The sequence below is a fragment of the Stigmatopora argus genome, chromosome 2 (genome assembly GCF_051989625.1).
Source record: "Stigmatopora argus isolate UIUO_Sarg chromosome 2, RoL_Sarg_1.0, whole genome shotgun sequence".
Taxonomy (NCBI): domain Eukaryota; kingdom Metazoa; phylum Chordata; class Actinopteri; order Syngnathiformes; family Syngnathidae; genus Stigmatopora; species Stigmatopora argus.
The window spans coordinates 21,480,113-21,503,159 of NC_135388.1; the positions used below are offsets into that span (position 1 = coordinate 21,480,113).

General features: G+C 39.5%; 2 protein-coding genes across 8 annotated transcripts in view; both read right to left on the reverse strand.

Moving 5' to 3' along the window:
- Positions 1 to 371: 371 nt before the first annotated feature.
- redic1 (regulator of DNA class I crossover intermediates 1) lies at positions 372 to 4,785 on the reverse strand. Of its 5 annotated transcripts, XM_077594317.1 has the most exons (15): positions 4,225 to 4,777; positions 4,092 to 4,131; positions 3,845 to 4,013; positions 3,631 to 3,754; positions 3,525 to 3,576; positions 3,337 to 3,448; positions 3,186 to 3,274; positions 3,013 to 3,107; positions 2,794 to 2,948; positions 2,666 to 2,738; positions 1,623 to 1,656; positions 1,495 to 1,519; positions 1,350 to 1,426; positions 886 to 1,285; positions 372 to 806 (listed from the first exon to the last, which is right to left on the reverse strand). In XM_077594317.1, the coding sequence occupies exons 1-15, from the start codon at positions 4,266 to 4,268 to the stop codon at positions 667 to 669; spliced, it is 1,629 nt and encodes a 542-aa protein (XP_077450443.1). In that variant the 5' UTR covers positions 4,269 to 4,777; the 3' UTR covers positions 372 to 666. The 5 variants fall into 5 exon arrangements, with proteins under 5 accessions (XP_077450443.1, XP_077450424.1, XP_077450414.1 ...); XM_077594298.1 differs by having other exon boundaries at positions 3,186 to 3,270; positions 3,333 to 3,448; positions 3,525 to 3,754; positions 4,225 to 4,782; XM_077594288.1 differs by having other exon boundaries at positions 3,525 to 3,754; positions 4,225 to 4,779.
- Positions 4,786 to 5,250: 465 nt separating this feature from the next.
- The window catches only part of LOC144088995 (cysteine--tRNA ligase, cytoplasmic-like), a 28,416-nt gene continuing 10,619 nt past the window's right edge, over positions 5,251 to 23,047 (reverse strand). For 2 of the 3 annotated variants that reach the window (XM_077619810.1, XM_077619793.1), the window contains 20 exons: positions 22,858 to 22,946; positions 22,670 to 22,766; positions 21,525 to 21,623; positions 20,429 to 20,578; positions 18,094 to 18,234; positions 17,408 to 17,496; positions 17,197 to 17,318; positions 16,890 to 17,002; positions 16,660 to 16,788; positions 16,406 to 16,535; positions 15,679 to 15,782; positions 15,491 to 15,588; positions 14,739 to 14,928; positions 14,494 to 14,562; positions 12,893 to 12,974; positions 12,658 to 12,738; positions 12,401 to 12,468; positions 7,483 to 7,542; positions 7,307 to 7,390; positions 5,251 to 5,996 (listed from right to left, as the gene is read on the reverse strand). In XM_077619810.1, coding sequence (XP_077475936.1) covers positions 5,880 to 5,996; positions 7,307 to 7,390; positions 7,483 to 7,542; positions 12,401 to 12,468; positions 12,658 to 12,738; positions 12,893 to 12,974; positions 14,494 to 14,562; positions 14,739 to 14,928; positions 15,491 to 15,588; positions 15,679 to 15,782; positions 16,406 to 16,535; positions 16,660 to 16,788; positions 16,890 to 17,002; positions 17,197 to 17,318; positions 17,408 to 17,496; positions 18,094 to 18,234; positions 20,429 to 20,578; positions 21,525 to 21,623; positions 22,670 to 22,766; positions 22,858 to 22,946 — 2,112 coding nt within the window. In that variant the 3' untranslated portion in view covers positions 5,251 to 5,879. The remainder of the gene's footprint in view (positions 5,997 to 7,306; positions 7,391 to 7,482; positions 7,543 to 12,400; positions 12,469 to 12,657; positions 12,739 to 12,892; positions 12,975 to 14,493; positions 14,563 to 14,738; positions 14,929 to 15,490; positions 15,589 to 15,678; positions 15,783 to 16,405; positions 16,536 to 16,659; positions 16,789 to 16,889; positions 17,003 to 17,196; positions 17,319 to 17,407; positions 17,497 to 18,093; positions 18,235 to 20,428; positions 20,579 to 21,524; positions 21,624 to 22,669; positions 22,767 to 22,857; positions 22,947 to 23,047) is intronic. The other variant, XM_077619802.1, reaches the window with a different exon arrangement.

Below are 23,047 nucleotides of genomic sequence, written 5' to 3' on the forward strand. Positions count from 1 at the left end.
TAGGGTTGCGGGTGGTGCTGGAGCCTATCCCAGCTGACTCATCTGGGTTTTGCCTTTACGGGATGTCACTCAACCCCGAATGACACCTTTTTGCAGCAGCCTGTCAGATGGATCCGAAATGTGGCCCAGTCTGAACAGGCCCAGATATGATTTGGAGACTAGTTAAAAATAGTAGTATGAAGTCAGCCTTAATAACTGGATTTAAGTGGGAATCCGATTGGAATGAGATACGGCTGCAGTCTGAGCGAAGCCCTCGTCTATCGATGCGCTTGAATGTCGTTCGACAATAGGTGAATAATTCAAAACATTTAGGACTGCCCCCTCAGTTGAGTAAAATTTCTTTCTGCATGTTCACACTGATGACAAAAAAATAGACCAAATGCTTTAATTTATTAATATTTAATTAAACCCATATATTTGTTTTGTGATTATTTCCACATTCATTTATATGTTTTGTATTTATAGTCAATTTGACTTTCACTTTTAATTATTCATTTAAAAAAAATATATCAGCTTCGGACCTCCTTACGAATGTGTGCGTGTAGGGGAAAGAAAAAAAGAGTTCAACAAGTAGTAGGTAATCGAGTGCAACTCAACAACGAGGTGAAAAATATACATTCTCGTAGAAGAGCAAGAGCTTGCAAGGAAAAAGCCGTCTTCTTCCCCTCAATATTTCCCCTGGTTTCGCTGTTTCAGCAGGAGCAAAATGTCAGCTATTTCACGGGTTTCCACTTCCACAGGATTCATGGCTTGGTCTTGCCTTGCTTCTTTTGGGGAAGATTCCTCCAAAGGTATCTGCTGCTTGCCTATCAAGTCAAATGACACACTGAGTGGAATAACGGCAATTTCCGGAGATTAACTTCACGTTCACTAAAAATACATTACCTGAATTTCCATATTGTAGTGTTGTTCTCTTAACAACTGTACTTTTGAAGATTTTGCTCATCTGGAACGGGGACTGTAAACTCATTTTAGGTTTACTCTTATGACTCTTTTGGAATATGCCAAAAGAGTTCGATTTCTTCTTGGAAAGGTTTTGCTGACACTTAGTTGCCATTTCCCCTAAAGGAGCTTCTTTGCAGCCAGTGTGCTCCCTGGTGGCTTCTTGCTGTCCTGGAAAAGCAGCTTCAGTCAACAAGCTGCATTGAGTGGCAACATGCCGTAACTGAAGAGTGGACCCATAGAGGGTTTGAGTTTCTGCGTCTGTCATTTCATTTGCCGCTTTGTTGCATTGGCACACTTCCGCTCTTTGTGCAAATCCCAACTGATCATCACAATCTGCATCCTAATGAAACAGAAAATAAAGTTTGTGAATTCTTTGGCCAAGCAACAGCAAGTTGGCAACTTACATCACTGAACTCTGAACTCAGGTAACCTCTCCTTAAAGGGGAAGTTGCTGAATACCCTCGATTGTTGATTCGGTATGCTGTATGTGAGGGAGGAACTTGATTGTTTTTCCATAATGGATGGCTGGGCTGAATGGAGTGGACTTACTGAAGTTGAAACTGCCATCAGGAAGCTGTGAAGGAATTACACACATAAATTTAAATTGAAATTATTCACGACACCACAGTGCTACTATAGTGAAAGCTTTTAGAATTACTAAATTGCTATCTGCTTACCTGTGTACCAACAGGCTGTGCCTCAGGGACAGTTCTAATCACAAATGAAACAAAAAAACAACAACATAGAATGTGTATACAATGGGGGCATAAAGGAACACTAAAATGGAATTTTGATTTGGTTCAGTTGTTGAAGTGCTCAGTTCAGTAAATTTTTGGTATAAAAAGGCAAGGTGAAAAATACTTAAAATGCTTTTATTTTTTGTGACCATTAGAATCTGTGTAAAGTTCATAAAATTAAAACATTAAAATTGCAACAGTTATCAAATCTTAACATTTTGAGTCAACAAGCAAAATTGTCAACTTGAAATATTTAGCAGCAACAACCTGAAGATGGCAATTTTCCAGGTTGAAAGTTTTCTTTTTTCTACATGTGGATTTTTTAAATTTTATGTGAAGGAAAAAAAATGCATAAACCAAAACCTAAACAGTACGCAAGTGAACTGAAACAAACATGCAAAACCGAAACAGTTCAATACATCCAAGTGACCGTGATACACTTAGTATACATTTGTGGTAGATGATGTTACCATACATGTCAACTTATACGATTTTCCCGTATTTTCTAAATTTTTTGATCATTGCAAATAATGTATGCCGTATATCAACTTTTGTATGGGGAAAAAATGTTTTTGTTTTTTTTTAAAAGTACGTTTTTGTAAAACCAGTCTTGTCTTCCCCATTTTGGCTCTAATCCGGATCGTCTCGGTCACTGAGCAGACAAAAACGTCATCATCGATTGCACGCACGTCAGTCACTTCCGCCTTTTTACTATATAAATATATAGCGCATCAGCAAGCAATGTACCAAGACAGTCAAGCTGTAAGCGACATCTAAAGAATCTTGAATTTAGTGCATGCAAAAGGCACATCGACTGCTTGTGCACCCGTCCACTTTGGGGAAAATACCAGACTTTTAAGTGTGTCCTGTGAGTAAACATATGCCGTGTTGTGTTTGTACAGTTTATTATTGCTTGATAAGGGGAATTGCAATCATTTATAAGGGGAGCAATTGGCCGAGGTTGACAGGTATGTGTTACTTACTGTGGGATAAAAGCTTGGTTTGAGGCGTCATCGTCGAGATATGTATTTGTCTTCTCAAGACCGGGAGGTTGATCTGAATGGTTACAAAGAGTTATTAGTCCAATTGACATAATTATTGCAAAATTTACCGTCAACGTTATCTTCATAGAGGAATCCTTCAAAGATATCCTCGTCACATTGCTGCTTGCTCTCTCTCTGCTTTTGAGTGAAGTCCACAGGGGATTCAAATTGGGACACATGGTTCATAAAAGGATTTTCGGATCTCAGGTCTTGCATCGCTGCACTGTAGTAAGAAAAATATCAGTCTTATATCTTTTCAACCTCTAAAGTGGTCAAATTGTTCTTACTGTTGTGGTCCAAAAATTGATGTTAAAGGTATAGCTGGGGTGGAAGACAACATGAAGTCTTTGGTCATTGCTTCGGGCTCAGAAAAAGGTGGAAACTACAGAAAATTATGAGCAAATGTGTTACTTAAAATATTTGTTAGTGAGTAATAACTTTATGCTACCATTTATGCTACCATGTTTTGATCCAGATTTGTTCCTTCCCAGGGTCTAGGGGACCACCGGGGAAATAGCTGGGCGTGCTCTTCCTGCTGGATAATTCTCCCTAGGGAGAAAAATTCAATGTTATTTCCCGTGTCTCCGTTCTCAGTTTACTTGCATACTTGCCAGCGTGGCCTGACAAATGGGGCGAAGACGTGAAGAAGCTAACGGAGTCCGCAAAGTGTGGCGTGTAGTCGGGCGTGCCGGGGTTTAGCGAGGACCGCTCTACAACTAATGACTTGAGACAGAAACACAGCTTTAAGTGTAAAAAGAATGGCCACTTTCCCTTTTAGCAAATTGACTTTGTTACTTACTTCTTGAATTTTGGAGCCTGGCGGGATATCCCGTCTCATCTCACCTTGAAGACTAACATGGTTGAGATTAATTGATGTTGGACAGCTTTTCATATACCTTTTGTACCTGCACTGCGATTGGCTCTCATCAAGACTCAACCGAGATGGCGAGCCCGGGCTCATTGGGAGTATCAAATGGTTGGTACCCTGCTTCTTCCCTCCTTTGGACCTCACGACTAATGCTAAACGGTCTGAAGACATCAAAGTACAAATAAAAAAACAACAACATTCAGAGGCAGAAAAACAAATGTCCTGTTTATGAGTATGCCTCCAATATGTACCTTTAACTTCTTTCTTTTTAGTGATCTGGTTGGCCACATGATGTGACACAAGGTCCAAACTTGATGTAGAGCTTGTTTTTGGAGATGAATTAATGGTTTTAGGTGAGGAAGATGTCTCAACTTCTCGTATATTTAGTTTATTTTGCATTCGCCTTTTTTCAAAGAATTCCTAACAGGGAAGATGCATTAAAATACTGTTAAACGAGGATGTGTCAAACATTTCAATATTTTAAGGGTACTGTTTTACCCGCTGCTTTATTGCATCATTTCTCATCATCAACCGGTGCCTGGAATGAAGTATATATTTACCATAGCATGCTAAACTAACATAGTTTCAATTAATTCTCATTTAATCTCAGAAAGGCATTGAATAACCTCACCTCGATCCACCAACCCAATTCATTTTCAGGAAAATTGTCAGCATAAATGTAAAACAAAGTATATGTATATATTTTAACCGTTGACAACTAATTTTCCATATTCCATAACAGCTGTCACATGGCTCAGAAAGGCTTTTTTTGCAGGTGACGTTCCCCGTGGTGCGTTGTGGGTAACACGCGCCATGCTAGTGGTTAGCATAGCGGCGATCGTTCTTGCTGTTTTCCACCGCTGACAGAGGAGCTCATCTTTCACTGCAACTTTTAGAAAACCTGTTTTTTTGTCCAAAAGATGGCACGTTGGTGTTTTGTCCAAGCCAGTTCTAGTAATTTGGGTCATTCCGTTGTAAAAATAAAAAAAATAAAAATAAAAAAGCTAAGTAAATTAATAAGAGGAACTTTACTGGCAACTGTCTGGTATGAATTACTACAGTAAGATGAATAGCCACGGGCACAGCAATGCTAATTACCATAATTTAAATATGTAGTTATTGTTGCAGAACAGAACTAAATATGATTTAGAGTAAATTTGTTCAAAATCAGAACTAAACCAGGTCAAAACTACCACCAGGACCAAACTAAATCAAGCACTGAATGAAGACTACACTTGGCCCGCCTGATTACACTGGTACAATCATTATATACTTCATATATCAAACGTCACTCATCTCATAACCACTCAGCCGCAGGGCCGCCATATTAATTAATTTTTTTAAATGTATACATTGTATCTTTGCGTATTCTTGAAACTATATAAACCCACTTCGAAGACAAAGTCTATTGCTTTAAAACTGACATTGGGGAACCTCGTGTCATGTCTGTAAAAAATAAATTAAACAAAAAAACACACGGGGCTAAACATTTAATATTTTTAGTAAAACTTCTTTTGTGTGTCTTCTTTTTGGAAAAGATGCTTGCTGGCTAAACTTAAGCAAACACCGAATTTAACAGAAGTAGCCAACATTTGTTTTAAATTGTCAAAAGTCAAAAGCTTTCTGAACGACCGAAAAAAGTGGTATAATACGACAATTAAAGCAAACCATGTTTATTAAATTCTAGGGCCCTGGTTACAACGCACGTCTCAAGTCTAAGGAGAGGGGTGGTAACATGAGTGAGACGTCTGAGCGTGATTGTACGTTGATATATGTGTAGTCAAAACAGATGAAAGTCAGGAAGCCTTGTGGAGCGTCTGTGGTGGATGCAGGTGCAGTTCCCAGATCTGATTCCCAGGACAGCAAGGCGTTCTGGATCCTCTGTTTTGTGCACTCCCAGCAGTCCAAGGCTTTTTGGCTTCTCTTTGTTTAGTCTAGCCAAGGTTTTCAAGAGCAAAGCTTTTACTTCGTTGCAAGCAAGTATGATACCAAGAATGATGAGCCAAAGCAAGTTTAACCGTTAAGCAAATTGTATTCTTCGTTGCAAGTTAATGTATAATAATATGAAATCAAATCCTGACATATGGTCTTGCTTGTTTGTGGAGTTATGAATCATAACTTTCTCCCTGCTAGTGATAGATAGCACTACGAATTAGGTAAGATTATTTTCAAAAACATGACTGGGCTCCACTAAATCATGAAAGATAAAAAAAAGAAATTAAAAAATACATATTGCTCCAAAAAGTGAAAGGAGTTGATTAATATTTGCTTTTACTGACTCTACACTCAATTGCTCAGAAGATACTCTTTATATAGCTTCCCCTGATTCTCGAAAAGCTTGCGTAGTTTCTTTTCTTGTCCTTTGCTGAGTTCCTTCCCTTCAGCATCGTGAGTGGGGAAACCCTGTGAAAGGATGGAAAACAGGTCTGAGGAAACCAGAAACAATAGTTTCATAATATCCATGCGGCTCTGATAGCAAAAAAAAAAAAACTTAACATGTTATTTTTTGTTTATAGTGATACCTTGTTTCTCACGGTTAATCGGTTCCATGACCTGGAGCAATAGGTGAATGAATAACCATGATCTGGGGACAGTGTTTTTGTGCTTTCCATTTAATATTACTTGGACTTTAAAACCCTCTTTGTTCTATTATTTAGCTCCCGAAGGTAGACACTGCTCTCTAGTGCCCAGTGAAATAATAGCCAAATATGACTGTCAGGCCCAGACTAGACAGGTGGTTGGATGTGCCTGTCACCCACTCACAGGTCCAGTACCAGATGGGTCAAGCAACACCAGGTGTGGCTCATCACCATCACTGACTTACTTATGCCACACAGAGCTTGACCACGTCACTGGATCGTCTTATATCAATTCACAGTCTCGAGTTTCTTCATGTTTACCATCTCCGAATTCTTGTTTTGCCCTAGGACCACGTTTCTCGCCTCATGCATCTTGTACCTTCGCCTTGGATTTTCCCACGGACTTCACGGCTTTCGACCCCCACCCCACGTTCGCCGACCGGCCTACGATGCTTCCCTTGTGCCTTTGCTCTGTCAGGGTACATTACAATAAAGAGAAATCGCCACGCGCAAAGCTGCGTTTGTGCCTGCTTTGGGGCTCTCCGCTCACGATCACAACAGACTTGCCCCTTTCCTCCCATTTCATGTTTGTATAATTATACCTACTTTATAAACTTCTCAAACATATCTGGCAGATTGAAGCCACGGTGAGATGAATCGTGATAGTCGAGCCGCGAAATGGTGAGGCATTACTGTATATAGGAATGTTAGTTTACCGTATTTATTCGAGTTTAACGCGCACCCATGTATAACGCGCAACTTTTTTAATTTTTACAACCCTATCACCCTATACACCTGCCGAAGACTATTTGGGTTGGAGAGGGCTGGCTTTTGTAAAAGAAGGTAGATTGTCGCCATCTGCCCGACAAAGACAGGTCTTACGTCTCCCATTATACATAACTGGGGCGGAAGGGACTTTTTTACCGGCAGAGGGCAGTGTTTCGCCGGGATTCGTGTATAACAAACTTTGCTTCCGTTTTTTGGTACAACATTTTTCGCGTTATACCAACATTTAGTCACAATAATTATTGAGAACACTGGTGCAATGTCGCTTTTGAATAAGGCGATACGTGTCGAATGAAATTATTGCAATGGTTACTTTTTTTTTCTGTCAGGTAAGAACAATGTAGTTACCACTTTATCAAACTTAGAATACTTGTCAGTTTCCGCACGAAACATCTCAGATGGAGGAATCTTCATTTTGGCATGCTTGGCCATCTGAAACAAAAACCAATCAACAAATGTATCATTATTTTGCCTTAAAATATTTTCTTAGCAAAGCATTACAAGCCGAAAGTTTTGAAACTGACCTCTTGTTCTTGTTTAATCTTGGCAGCCCCTGCTTTCTTACTTTGTTTCTCTTCCTCCTCCTCAAAAGAGAAAAATTTACATCGTCATCCTTCTGTTCAAAAGCCTTTTGAGCCCAACTCTAACTCACAACAATAATGTATACTCAACCTTTGCATGCATTAAGGTGGTTCATTCAGTTCAGGTAAATCAACCTATTTTCATGAATTGGGCATGTTAAATCAGGAACGCCGTTGAGGAGGGGCTTCAATTAGCCGCCATTATTTATATTTTGTTTGCTAAGTTGATTTTTGGCAGGGTTGAAGACTGGTTAGCATGTCCTCGAGAGCTGCTATCCGGTCTGTTTTCCATGTCTCCCTTCACCAACACGCCTGAATCAAATAATCAGGATCGGTATCAGGCTTTTGGACGGCTTGCTGATGAGTTGATCATTTGATTCAGGTGTGCTAGAGGAGGGAGATATGGAAAACACACCGGATAGCGGCTCTCGAGGACCGGAGTTGGGCACCCCTGTGATAGAGGGTTCATTTCCGGTTCTCCCTGTGCCTGTGTGGCTTTTCTCTAGGTACGTCGTCTTACTCCCAGATCCCAATAATATGCATGTTAGGCTGATAGAACACCCCAAATTTTTCACAGGTCTGGGTGTGTGTGTTAATGGTTATTTGTCTATGTACGCTGCGATGGGCTTGCGACCAGTTCAGGGTGTACCCTGCCTCCTGCGCATTAGTTACATTAAAAAGGCTGACTCCCCGAGGGATTTTTCCACCGGTATTAACAGAGGAACTCATTTGATGGTGAAATAGATTGCACACTATCGTTGACATAAGTGCGCGTTCGCTCTTACCAAACTCACGGTAATGATTAAGATCAAGTGGAAATGCAATGTGTGACATACTAGTGTTTGATTTATTAATGATTGAATGTTGAGAATGCACAACGAGTTTGGATTGAATGTGTGTATCGGTGTTCGATTGTTGATCCTTGGATCCACATGGCAAGTGTGGGGCATGTTAAAGAAGATCGGTATTCGATTATTGATGTCTTAGCAAATAGCTTGAGGCACGGGAGGTGTGTTGAATCATTACAGTAAAAGTTGGATTGAAGTAACAACAACATCTCACTGTTCTGATTATTTCCCCCTGTGTGTCAAGGTATGCTGTTTGTTGTAAAGCAGGGGTCTCGAACTCAATTTACCTGGGGGCCGCTAGAGGCCGAGTCTGGGTGAGACTGGGCCGCATCAGGATTTCCACAAGAAAAGCACTGATAAAACTTTCCAACGTTATCAAATATCTTTATTTTTTAACAAAAAATAATGAATTAAATAAATTAACTTAAAGATGAATAAAAAATAAATCAATCAGTAATATAAAACCAAATAATACTAATGAGCATACAGTAGATATACACTGGCTGGCTAAGTAGAGAAAATGAATTATTTTTATTCCGTTTCAAATGCCTGTATTAACAGCTCTTTAACCTTTAACTTTCTGAACTTGAATGGAACATTGAACATGAAATATTCTGAACACGGCTTATTTTGCCTACTCCTTGCTGCTAGAGACCTGGCAGCGCTTCTTCTCACATAGTCACATTTGGCTTGAGGGAGGAAGCAGTGGAGACCCTCAGTAGAGCTTGAAGATACTCATCAGTAAGTCTGGACCTGTACTTGGACTTATTGAAGTTCAAGGTGGAGAAGAGCTTCTCACACAAGTATGTGCTCCCAAAAAGGCACATGGTCCGCTTGAACCTTCGGGAAAGTTCAGGGAAGCTGGGGGTCAACTCTCTCAAAAATTGCCCAAGCTTGTCTGCTTCTCCACTCACCTCCCTGAACTTGGCTTTGAGTGCAGAGTTGCACTGCAGGTCAATGAGCTCCATTTGAAGCTCAGGAGGGGCATCTTGCACATCAAAGGAGAAGGGGTCCGCAAAAATTTGAAATGTGGCTTTGTGTGTCTTGAAGTCTGCAAATCTGTGATCAAATTCCTCCTGTAGCTTCGAAATGGCCTCAACATACTTCTCACCACTGAATGGTGTGCCTGCATCCACGAGAGCCTTGCATGCTGGGAAATGGCAAAGGTTTGTCTGAGAGAGCTGGGCTTTCCATAACACAAGTTTAGTGCAGAATGCTCTCACGTTGTCATAGGCAGCACTGACAAGTTGCCCCTGGCCTTGTAGCTTCTTGTTCAGTACATTAAGCTCATGTGTGATATCAACAAGAAAAGCCAAGTCCATGAGCCATTTGGGATCACTTAGCACAGGATCAATCAACTCACAAACGGCGTAGCTAGCTTTGACTGCTGCATTACTGTCTTTGGTAGCCTTCTTGAAGAGATCCTGTTGCCTCAGAAGACGTGCTTTAAGACTGGCAACCTGGTTGGCTCTCTCATCTCCCTGGTATTTTTCGTACTCCTCAGCATGTCTCATAGTACAATTACGTTTCAAATTGTATTCCTTGTGCACCGCAACTTTTTCAGTGTAAATGAGACACGTCGGGGTGCCCCTGTGTTCAACAAAGAAATATTGCACTCCCCACTTTTCTTGAAACTGTCTGTGCTCATCACCGACCTTTCTCTTCACGGCAGGCTTTGAAAGAGACATCTCTGGGGCTCTGTAATATGTTTTTCCACTTGGAATGAGTCTCGGGTTGATCTTTCACATTCAGTCGCGCGGGTTTGTGGCGCATGTGCACTTTCGCTCTCCGTTTCAATCGCGGAGATGGCTACAGACACTGACACAGGCTGGATCACGGATCATAGCGCCTCATTCAGTTCTATGCTGAGAGCAGCGGAGGAGTGTGCGCGCCGAGCGGAGTGATCGGCCTCACGGCTTCTCCTCCGCCCAGCTGATTGGAGGAATGAATGAGTGAGTGAGCGAGGCACTGGACAGCCCGGCCGATGTCCCGCCCTCCAGAGCCGTATACCTCACCGTGATTGGTTCATTCAGCTCCGAACCAAAGTTCCCTATATTTTTTTGTTGGTCTGAGCAGAAAGACAACCTCCCTGAGCGCACTGAGTACCAGTGTGAGCGACATCATCGGTACTCGGATGATTCGCCTAAAGACGTTTCGCCGACGGACGTTTGACAGACGGGCAGGTCGCCGAATGGACGTTCCACCGAACGTTCATTCGGCCGAACGGAGGTTTCGCCGAAACGGGATTCGAACGCTCGCCCCGCCGGATCGTGTGTGTACAAGTTTTTCAACCTCGGCCCGCGGGCCATATACGGCCCGTTAGGATTTTTAATCCGGCCCGCCGCCGGTGTTGTCCAAATTATAGTAAAAATCAATGTTCGTCTACCATCAATGGCAGTCCGGGAATAAGCACTCTTGGGCAGGCAGATGTAGCAGAACCGAGCCGTAAAATGACAGCAATCGGGTCAAATCCATCCTAAAACAGCATTTAATGATTAAATACAAATACTGGATGATATCGCGATGAGGCAAAAAAACGTCTATAGACGTCCATTCGCCAAACGGCTCAAAATGCTCTCAAATTCGGTCAAATCCAGCTGAAAACAGCGTTTAATGATTAAATACAAATACTAGTATTTGTATTTAATCATTAAACTAACAAATACTAGTACGACCTGTCCGTCTGTCAAACGTCCATCGGCGAAACGTCTTTAGGCGAATCATCCGGTCACGACATCATCATTGCTCGCTATCGGCACACCAGTATCACACCTGCCACAAGCAGGTGCATGTCAATGTTCCCTCTAATTTTTCATGTAAAACATGCTGTAAAACAAGAAAAACATGAGTGGACAGAGCTACTGCCACTGGCTGCCACTTAAACGGCGCCATCATGGGGAAAGGGGTAAAAAAAAAAAAAAAAAAAAAAAAAAAAAATCGATCTTTCATATTAAGACGGGGGCCGCAAATTATCGTCCCGCGGGCCGCAGTTGGCCCGCGGGCCGCAAGTTTGAGACCCCTGTTGTAAAGGCTGTTTGAGTTTGGGGTTTTGTAATATACACTGTTTAGCGTGTGAGAAAAGAGATAATGGTTATTAATGTTTATTTACTTTTGAATTACGGGCGTGAATGTGAGAGTCTCGGGTCACGCACATGGAATAGCATTTAGCACGCTACCTTCGGCCACCATTATCGTTGACAGTGTCTATAACGGTCATAGAAAGGATTTTATATTATTGATATTGCATTGTTTACCCTGTTGAATAATAGTAGGACTACTAGAAGTTGTAAAAGGAAAAGATATAACAAGTTATGACCGTGTGTTGAACGAGTGTGTGTGTGCATTGTGTTTTGGGTTCTAAAGTGTTGCTAATATATATATATATATATATATATATATATATATATATATATATATATATATATATATATATATATATATATAGGTGTAATTGTACATTATGTTTTGGGTTCTAACGTGTTGATAATGTATATATATGGGTTTAATTGTATGTTATGGGTTTTTGTGTTAATTCATTACAGTAAAAGTTGGATTGAAGTAACAACAACATCTCACTGTTCTGATTATTTCCCCCTGTGTGTCAAGATCGAATGCAGGGTGTAACAAATGCAGTCACCCAGTGACAGTTTTGTTCTCCCAATTTTACTTCAATTGATATTTATTTATCAGTAGCCTACACTAGGGATTCCCAAAGAAGATGAGATGAGAAGTTCTTACTATGTTTTCTCTGTTAGAAAACCTAGGTCTTGGATTGATTTTTGTTTAATTTGTTGGTTTGCCTTGATATTTAATTTGATTAAAATGAGTGCCTAAGCTCAATGGTTTTTCAATTATTTGTACACCATCCCAGAATCATTTCCTGCTCTTCCTTTTTCAATGTGAACATTTTCTTTTTTCGCCCGGAATCACACATCAAATATAATGAATGCTCGCATCGACTAACAATTGTTCCCAATCCCACATTGCAATTAAATAATACCACCTCTCCTTACTTTAAACTTTTCATTCCGCTCCTTCAGTAAAATATCCTTGTCCAAGAGTTTAACCACCGTTGGCAGTCCTGCAACACATTCATGCTTTATTACAGTAGCAAATAAGTGCTCCAAAATTTGCCTCAAACAATGAGAGAGGTGTTCTTGTTGCACAAGTCTATCTGATTTGTGTCAAATTGTGTTTTAATTTGTTGCACCAGGTTTAACGAGGACATTGTACTCGTTACAAGCTAGTAAATAATTGATAATGTTACTACCTTCATGATCTTCGAGCCGGACGCCTAGCTCTGGTAACGTGACATCACGGAGATCATCACAGAGCCACAGCAAGGGCTTGACTGGTGGATAGGGTTAAAGACAGATTCATAAGGGTTTGTCAAACAAATAATAACAAAAAAATGAATAAAACCAATTTTTGGTTTTATACTGTACTGTGAGTGTACAACTCCTACTAGTCAAATTAAAGATGGGTAAAAAAACTATGCATCTTACCATTCTCATCTCTGGCAATTTTTCGCACTTGCTCTCGGAAATCAGAAAGGACTGACAGATAAGGCATCACTGTGCTCTCGAGCTATAAAGACAACAGAAATGACAGTGCCAGTCACATAATAACGTACACACCAATAACTTTATGCTGTATTAATACATCTATTTTTATTTTTTTAGTGAACAAAATATGGGCCAATGCTGAAAATTATATGTATTTTGAAGGAAAGTATACTTTCCGGGCAGCCGGGCGGCTGAGTGGTTAGTGCGGTGGCCTTACAGTGGGAGACCTGAGTTCAAATCCAGGTCGGTCCACCTGTGTGGAGATTGCAATTTCTCCCAGGCCTGCATGGGTTTTCTCCGGGTACTCCGGTTTCCTCCCACATTCCAAAAGACATGCATGGAAGACTGATTGGACACACAGACTAAATTGCCCCTAGGTATGAGTGTGAACGTGGATGGTTGTTTGTCTCCTTGTGCCCTGCGATTGGCTGGCCACCAATTCAGGGTGTCCCCTGCCTCTGGCCCGGAGTCAGCTGGGATAGGCTCCAGCACCCCCACAACCCTAATGAGGAAAAAGTGGTTCAGAAAATGAGTGAATGAATAAATGAAATATATTGCAGAATTCTGGAAACATCTACTCTAATGATATTTATAAAATTACGAGTAAGTACAAAAAAAGGTAAATACAACTGAACAGAATGAAAGAAAAGTTTAATTGTTAAATTATATTTGTTCACACATGCGCAGTAGAGGATGGAAGACCATCAAGCCCCCATGTCCGCCCATCATGGCGGGAACCAAAGGAGGACGATATAAAGTTTGAATTACACTCGTTTAAAGACAAACTATAAATAGTTTCACCACTCAGTTGTTATACTTACTAATAACCATAATGCAACGCCTAAATTAGAGTATCAAAGCGCTAAGTTAATCAGGTAACATTATGTTTAAGTTAAACGTGTGTTGCTTTAAAATAAATGTAGCTTAATTAACATGCATCGATTGTAACTTAAAGCTAAAATTAGCTTAAAGCATTGGCTGGCCACCAATTCAGGGTGTCCCCTGCCTCTGCCTTGAAGTCAGTAGGGATAGGCTCCAGCACCCCCCGCTACTCTAGTGAGGATACAGCGGTTCAGAAAATGAGATGAGTATAATTTCCTTTGATTTCAAATGAGAAATGTTCAATTTAAGTACAATAACTTGATCAAGCGATGGTTTCAGCTGTTATGAATACAGTACTTCGGTTTTAATATTCATTTTTTAATATTATTTTATTTCATTATGATTAATATTATTATTTTAACATTATTAATTTTTAATTTCCATTCATTCATTTTCTGTACTACTTACTCTCACAAGGGTCGTGCATATAGTGTGCTTAATTGTTAAAAGTCTTTTAAACAAGCAAGCTATCCAAAAAGTACTTTGGCAAAATTCTACTAACATAATTTTCGCTGTGACCTCTAAGAACACAAACAATTTCTAGTCGCCAGTGAGTTGATCCTAAATCGGGTAGTCACCAGCCCACCCTTGCCATTTTTCAAATGTTAACAGAAACATTCTTACCTTTAAAAAGAAATACTAGAAAGGTAGTATCTTACATCAACATTCTGTCCTTGTCCTCCTACCGGAAAACCAATAGGCGCTGATCCATCAATTGCACCAAATATCTAGAAGTCAACAAATTTGATTATTTTAGTACTTTCATGAGAGCTGGAATTTGACACACAAACCAAATGTTAGATTGTCATTTTTTATAGTTTGAAAGTACAGAATTATCCTGAAAAACTGAAGTTAACTACGGCATATGTGTGCTCTGTCACAAGAGAGTGAAAAATATTCTCACCTTCAGCATTTTGGTGAGATACGTGGCGATGCTTTCCATTAGCATGCGGTTCGGTCCCAGTTTGGCACTTTTCTTGCTGGCGATGTAGCTGTTGCTCTGACTAACCAGCTGCCTCATTTCCTCCATGGCCACGCGGGTGTCAATGTTGTCACACAGAGCCTTGTGTACCGCTGACTTCCTATTGTAAAAACTATAGAAAACAGTCAATTTCAAAAACAGCTTTAAATATTTTGATGAAGGATGTTACTATAGATTTAGGAGCTTGTTCAAAAATAATCCTTTGGTTTTGGTGGTGAACGATATATACAGAAATTCTAATTATGAACCTCAGAAATATGATGTGCAAGCCATAAAAGTGAAACATTACCCAATAAAGTTTTACATTTTATTTGTTCATTCATTTTTATTCCGTACCGCGCATCCCCGAAAGGGTTGCAGGGGTTGCTGGAGCCTAACCCAGCTGACTTTAGATGAAAGGCTAGCTTACGCCTTAAACTGGTCGCCAGTCAGCCATATTGCACACAGAGAAAAAAAACAACCATCCGCACTCACAATCATACCGTCTACAGCGGGAATCGAGCTTGTGCCTGCGCGCACAGAATTCAGGCGAGTGAACTTCTATTCACTCCGTTTTGAAGGAGTGGAGCCAACAATAAAAAAGGAAGCACAGTTTGGTAAAAAGAAAGAATCACAACAATTCCCATGGCAAAGAGGATATTTTTAACATGCAACATTGATTATTTCTTTCCTACTTTAGGTTCAGCGCCACTTCTGCTTCATCCCACTTTTCAAAGTGCCCAGTGATGTCAGTAGGTGCACGCAAAATGTCCTTCACATTCATGAAGAACTCCTGTTGCATAAAAAGTAACAAAACAAGACATAAAAAATATTAAAATAAAGATTTACTTGGATGAGTTATCAATTTGTGCTTATCACATACATTCAGGAACTTCTCGTACTGGACAACTAACTCCATAGTGTTGGGGGAGTAATCCAAGGTATCTTTCCATGAATGCATCAAGAAAGCAAGACGAAGCTGGCGAGCTGCAATAACAACCAGAAACAGTTGTGAAAAGTTTCTAATTGAGTTTTCTTGAGGATTCTCAACATCAAAGACAACCATAACGAGGACATTTTTCATGAATGAGCTAAATTGCTTAAATCGGACCAACAGCCCTGAGCTAACTCTTAACCCACAGCAATCATAAGGGTTTTCTCTTCATCTTTTTCCGCTAATCCAAAGTCCAAGGAAAGTGTATATAGATGTTTCAGGGGATGTTTGATTTTGTTTTTTCCTGTCTTGGGACAATTGAGATTTTTGTAACCTGAATATTTCGTAAATAGAAGCTAAACCTGCACGCGGCTCTGGTCGTCTCAGAAACAAAAACCCGGGCATGGTAGGAGTTCGGTGACACACACCCATACCTAGAGGCAATTTAGAGTGTCCAATCAGCCTACCATGCATGTTTTTGGAATGTGGGAGGAGACCAGAGTACCTGGAGAAATCCCATACAGGCCCAGGGAGAACATGCAAACTCCACACAGCTGGACCGACCTGGACTTGAACCCAGGACCCCAGAGCTGCGAGGCCGACATGCTAACCACTCGCTTCACTGGGCTGCCCCAGGTATAAGGTATGGGAGGGAAAGGAGAATCAGATGATGTACCTGTATTTTTTGCCAAAGCTTCCTTGATGGTGATGAAATTCTTTAGAGATTTTGACATCTTGCATCCTGAAATTGTTAGGTGGCCAGTGTGCAAAAAATAGTGAACCCAGTGGTCATTCTCAAAGAAAGCCTAGAAAATACAAACACAAAATAGATTCATTTAATTAGACAGATACTTGCTACACGGTGTGTCAGTTCCTTGAACAACCAGCTAACTCCGTTTTACCAATAGATAGAAAGTTTTGATGTTGTACCTCTGACTGAGCGAGCTCATTGTCGTGGTGAGGGAATTTCAGATCAACCCCCCCACCGTGAATGTCCATAGACTTGCCCAAGATGGAGCCAGCCATAGCTGAACATTCAATATGCCATCCAGGCCTTCCCTATTCAAACATTTAAAAGAATCTATTGTCTTCAAACTTTAACCAATTGGATTTTAAGGTGCTCATTCAGAAAGTGGAAAAGGAAACAATTCCCATCTTACCTTTCCCCATGGAGAGTCCCATGAAGGCTCTCCAGGTTTGGATGCTTTCCACAAGGCAAAATCATTGGGAGATCTTTTCTCATTTAATCTGTCAGCAGAAATGCTCAGGTCACCTGTAAACAGAAAATTAAATACAAAACTAAATAAATGAAGAGGTTTAAGATTATCCCTCCAGACACACTTAAATCTTTGAGAATAGCCATTTTCAGATTGACCATGTTGTCGCAAAAATATGTAAACAAGCTATAATATAGTACATTATTCTCGTAACAATCAGCAATGCACTCCCAAACACGGCATCCTGTACCTTCTCCTTCTTGTAAAGCCTTCTGATCGCCTACAGCTTCTGGCACAAGTTTGGCATAGGAGTGGTGTAGACTGCCATCAAACTTTGCAGTGTTAAAGTAAACAGAGCCATTTGATTCATACCTGAAAACATCATTTGATTTATTGCCATTTACAATGAAATGATCACAGTTGCAAGTTACAACCAGAAATATTGACATCCAAATGTTTACCCATAGCCATTTGAGAGAATCTTCTTTACAAACTCCACAATCTCTGGCACATATTCACTGACACGAGTCAGGACATCAGCAGGAAGCACCTGGTGAATAGAAAATAATTGTAAGTAGTCATGGAAAAGTACACAAATGCTGTAAATTTGCTGTATAGACAGTAAGTTATTTATATTAGAAATAATACATTTTCATGGCAATGTTTATTTGATGTATAATGCATAGCGGTTTCAATTTTTCTTAGGCTGACTGGACACTGAGTAGTATTGCACCCCAAACTAACTTTAGATCAGGAGTTTTAAATTCATTCTAGTTTGCAGGCCACATTCACACTAATAAATGTATCAAGTATTTTGAACAAATAAGATACACAATCATTCATTTTTATCAACCATTTTAAAATAAATAAAATACACTTAACATGTTCAATATTTGCACAAATACATATTCACTATACAATTTTAACACTTCATTTTTTATTTTACATATAAACAACATACTGTGGGTCACAGACTATTTATTCCATTCACGCACAAATTAGGGACAGTTTGGAGAATTAGAATATTAACACTACATATTTTTTTCTTTAGATATGAACAATTTACTGTAGGGCACAGACTATTTGATCCATTCATGCACAAATTTCGGGACAGTTTGTAGAATTAACTCACTCGCCTGTGACTTACATTCAAGGCTGCCATGTCTTTATGGTACTCTCCTTCCCAAAATGTAGGTAGAATTGAGAAAATAGAATTGTCTGTGACTTTACTTCCAAGCTGATCATCTAGCCAGCCAGACAACATGTCCTTGGAATTTTCCAGTAGTGCCTATAGGAGAAGAAAGATAATATACATATATGTGGGTGTGTGGGTGTGTGTATGTGTGTGTGGGTGTAGGTGTAAGTGTGTGTGTATGTGTATATATATATATATATATATATATATATATATATATATATATATATATATATATATATATATATATATATATATATATATATATATATATATAAATAAATATAAATATCACCAACACGCGTATTTATTTATATATTTATGTATTAATTTAGTTATATATTTATTTATGTATTAACTTATTTATTCCCTATTAATTTATGTCTAAAATGTCTTTTCCTGTGTCTGTATCTCACCCTCTTGCTACTGTGACAATGAAATTTCTCGAATATGGGATGAATAAAGTTATCTAATCTAATTAAATATAAAACAATTACGTAAAATAAAATTGGTACAGTAATCCCTCGATTATCGCGGTAAATGTAGACCAGCCATGGCTGCGATAAACGAAAAACCGCGAAGTAGTGTCACCCCTTTTTTTTTTACTTCAGTGCTGAGTTCTAGTACCAAGCGGAGGACAAGGGAGTGGCTTCACCTTGCAAGTTTCAGCGTGCATTTCCACATCTTTATGAACTTTAAAAAAAAAATATATATATATATATATATATATATATATATATATATATATATATATATATATATATATATATATATGGGTCATTTTCACATAATTCAGCAAATAACGGTAAAGATATGGCCCTGGACTTTCCCTTTATGTGTTACAAAGTTATAAAAATTAATTACTACTGCTTTGTTTGCCACATATTATACTACATTTGGCACCAATTTTAAGAGAAATCTATTTGAGACACAAATACATTGAGAGCCAGTTTATGTTGAATTTGTCCACTCCGTTAGATGTCCAGAATCTAGTGTCACAGTTTATAGGAATGAAAAGTCGGGTTATGATTTATTTGTTTGTCTCTATTTAGAATGTGTTGTTTAGATTTGTTTCAATAGTATTTTCACTCAAGTTGTCTTTGAGAAAAATGCAAAAGAATTGCAACTGCAAACAGTTTTACTGATGTACCTTTCATATCAGTTAGTGTGTCTTTACCGTTATCACATGAGAAATACACCAAAAAATTCACAGTAAATACACCAGGTGGCTGGTGTGGGAGAAGTACCAGGATGTTGTCAGCCATATTGTCAACGCCAGCTAAGCAGAAGCCATGAGAATGAAACTAAAACCAAGGTAAGGACCATACCTGTGAAATGTCGTAACAATTCCATGTCTTTACCGATGTCCTAAAAACTTGGTGAACATAATTACTTTGCTTTTTAATGAACTGGGCATGGTGTATGCATGCAGAACACTATCATTTACTGAGTGCCAAGAAATACCATCTACCAATGTCAAAGGCTGAGGTGGAATGTTGTGTCTTTACCGTTAATAAATTTTGTCTTTACCGTTATTAAAAGGTGTATACAATAGATATGTAGAGATGAAATACATATTTTTAAATATACAACAGATATGTAGAGATGACGCTAACATGTTATGCTATGTTTATGTGTATACTAATTCCTGCTTTGATTTGTAAAATTTCCAGAACATGAATCCATTTAAGAAAAAAGGCGGTAAGCCACCTGCGAAAAAATCTAATGCTGCAGCGATGCGCAAATGCAGGGAGAAGATTAAAAATGACCCTGGAGCCTATCACAAATATTTAGAGAAAGAAAGGGAACGATATCAGAAAAGAAAGGCACAAGGAAAGATTCCAAATATTCACCCATATTTTTTAAATTTTAATTAATTATGTTTTCATTAAAGTTCCAGCTAAGATATTTCCAGGCAGTGCTAGTGTTGCTAATTAGAGATAATCAGAATGCTTGAATTGCATTTTGTAAATTATTCATTTTCTGAAAGTGTCTTTACCGTTATTTGCTGAATTATGTGAAAATGACCCATATATATATATATATATATATATATATATATATATTTTTTTTTTAACTTCAGTGCAGAGTTCTAGTAGCAAGCGGAGGACAGGTAAGTGGCTTCCGCTTGCGAGTTTCAGCGTGGATTTTCACATTTTTATGAACTTACAAAAAAATATAAATTCCCCCAGAAAAAAATCCACGATGTAGTGAGACCGCGAAAGTTGAAGCCGCGATATTCGAGGGATTACTGTAACTTGTTTTAAGGTTTGAAAGTAAGTCTTACTTGGCCTAGAGGTTTAACCACATCATCTGTAGCATTACTCCCCAACGCTGCCTGCAAAGGCTGCAGCGCGCCTGTGATGGCGGCATCAAGCTTTTCAAGCATCAGTTTCTTATCTGGGTCAGTAGTTGAGCTCAACCGGGCCTGAAAGGACTGATGATCACAAGTATAAGCAATTTCAAATCATGCAACCACTTCGAGCCCTGCGATCGGCTGGCCATCGATTCCGGGTGTCCCCTGCCTCTGGCCCGAAGTCAACTGGGATAGGCTCCAGCAACCCCCGCGACCCTAATGAGGATAAAGCGGTCCAGAAAATGAATGGATGAATGAATGCCACCACTACAACACCAATTTTAAATTGCTTCAATTATTCTTTTAGTTTAGTTTGCACTTATTTCACTTATTTGGATACACAAACCTAAAGCTAATAATAGTAGATGAAGGACACATGCTCGTCTACACTATCAAGGTGCCCAAAGAGCTTCCTAGAGGCTTATATTTACCCATTTTCACACATTCATGCAACAATGGGTCGATGCTATTGTGTAAGGCGCTGCCTAGCCCACTAGGAAAAAAAAATAAAGTTCTGTGTCTTTCCAAAATACACTTAAACAGTGTACAGTTGGTCACAATATTTGAACTGCTGTCCCTTCAGTCACTGGACAGCCTCTTGCAACTGCACCACAGGCACCCTAAACATTCTTTCATTCATGTTCTGAACTGCTTTATTCTCATTAGGGTTGCGGGGGGTGCTGGAGCCTATCCCAGCTGACTTCGGAACAGAGACAGGGGACACCCTGTATCAGTGACCAGCCAATCGCAGGGCACAAGCAGACGGACAACCATTCACACCCACCCATACCTCGGGGCAATTTAGAGTGTCCAATCAGCCTACCATGCATGTTTTTATAATGTGGGAGGAAACCATAGTACCCAGAGAAATCCCACACAGGCCCTTGGAGAACAAACAAACTCCACATAGGTGGAGCGACCTGGATTTGAACCCAGGACCCCAGAGCTGTGTGGCCGATGTGCTAACCACTCGTGCCGCCGGGCCACCTCACCCTAAACATATGTTCATATTTTCATAGTGTCTTACCACTCGAGCAGTCAGCACATCCTTCAGGATTTCAGCAGGTACAGGTTGTTTTTCCTCATACTGGTTCAGTAGATAGTTCTGACGTGCCCTTTTAATAATCTGAAAATCAAAAAGATAGAAATTCATTTATTTTTCTTGAACTGCTTGATGGATTCACGTGAAAAGAAATAACTGGATCCCTATGTGTTATTTTAAACATTGCCGACACTACACATTTGGGAGGGGGGTATTTTTTGGTGAGGTGATATTCAATGTGCTTAATTCAGTTGAGGTAAGTTAACTTATTTTCATTAATTGGACATAAATAACAACGTTTTCAGTGTGATTGTTTTGCTAACTCGAAAATGCAATTCCTGGAGAAAGTCTCTGTATTAGATGCATTGCTTTCCCATGGTTCCCGACCGAGTACCTACATATATCTCTCAGTTTCTGTGCTCTTTCCTGAGTTTTTCACTTAATTCCACATAACCATTTATGGATTCCAATCGTGTGACCCTTTTTATGTGAAAATTCTGAGAGTTAAAAGAGTGTCTGGTAGCAAATTCATTTGAATTGCATCTTTGGAAATGCATACTACATTATTTTGCTATGTACTTGTTAGGTGCTAGTTACTGAAATATTTATTTCACTTGATTACAATATGCTAGAACAGGGGTGACGAACCAGTTAGACACAAAGAGCCAAAAATGTTATACTGTGGGAGTCAAAGAGCCACACCTTACGTCAGAAGCAGCATAAAAAAATCCAATCTGCCAAATAGTTTTTTAAATTGAATTTATTATTTGTTTTAATGGGCTCAGATGAAGTTTAGTGTGTTTAAAAAAAGAATAAAAATAAGAAAAACATGAAACAAGGCACTCTAAATTGCCTCTAGGTATGAGTGTGAGTGTGAATGGTTGTCCACCCATTCAGGGTGTCCCCCGCCTCTGGCCCAAAGTCAGCTGGGATGGACTCCAGCACCCCCCACGACGCTAGTGAGGATAAAGCGGTTCAGAAAATGAATAAATGAAATGAGGCAAAGAGCTACAGTATATACAAAATAATTTTGGCCGGGGGCCGCATGCCACGTGCTCGCCACCCCTGTGCTAGGACCATCAACATGCTAGGAATCACAAACTGGAAAGTCACACATTCTGGCTTCCTACTTTGTCATCGATGTCTGTGATGTTCATGCAGTAAAAGACATCATACATGAAGTAATCCTTCAGTACCCTTCGCAGAATATCAAAAGAGATGTATGATCTGCAAAGGCGTTAAAATTGAGAAACTCAATATTAAGGAAGGGAATTTTGCATACTTTTGATATACTTGCAGTTTAGGATTTAGGATTTACCTGGCGTGCCCCATGTGAGAGGCATCATACACTGTTGGTCCGCAGCTGTACCATGTCACCTTGTTTCCATTTTGAGGTACAAATATCTCCTGAAATATTTCAATTGAAAGAGGTTAATTGTTCATGACGATTACACAATAAGTCAAAAGAATGTCAACAATAATGTGCAAAAGTGAAAAATCTTAGTTTT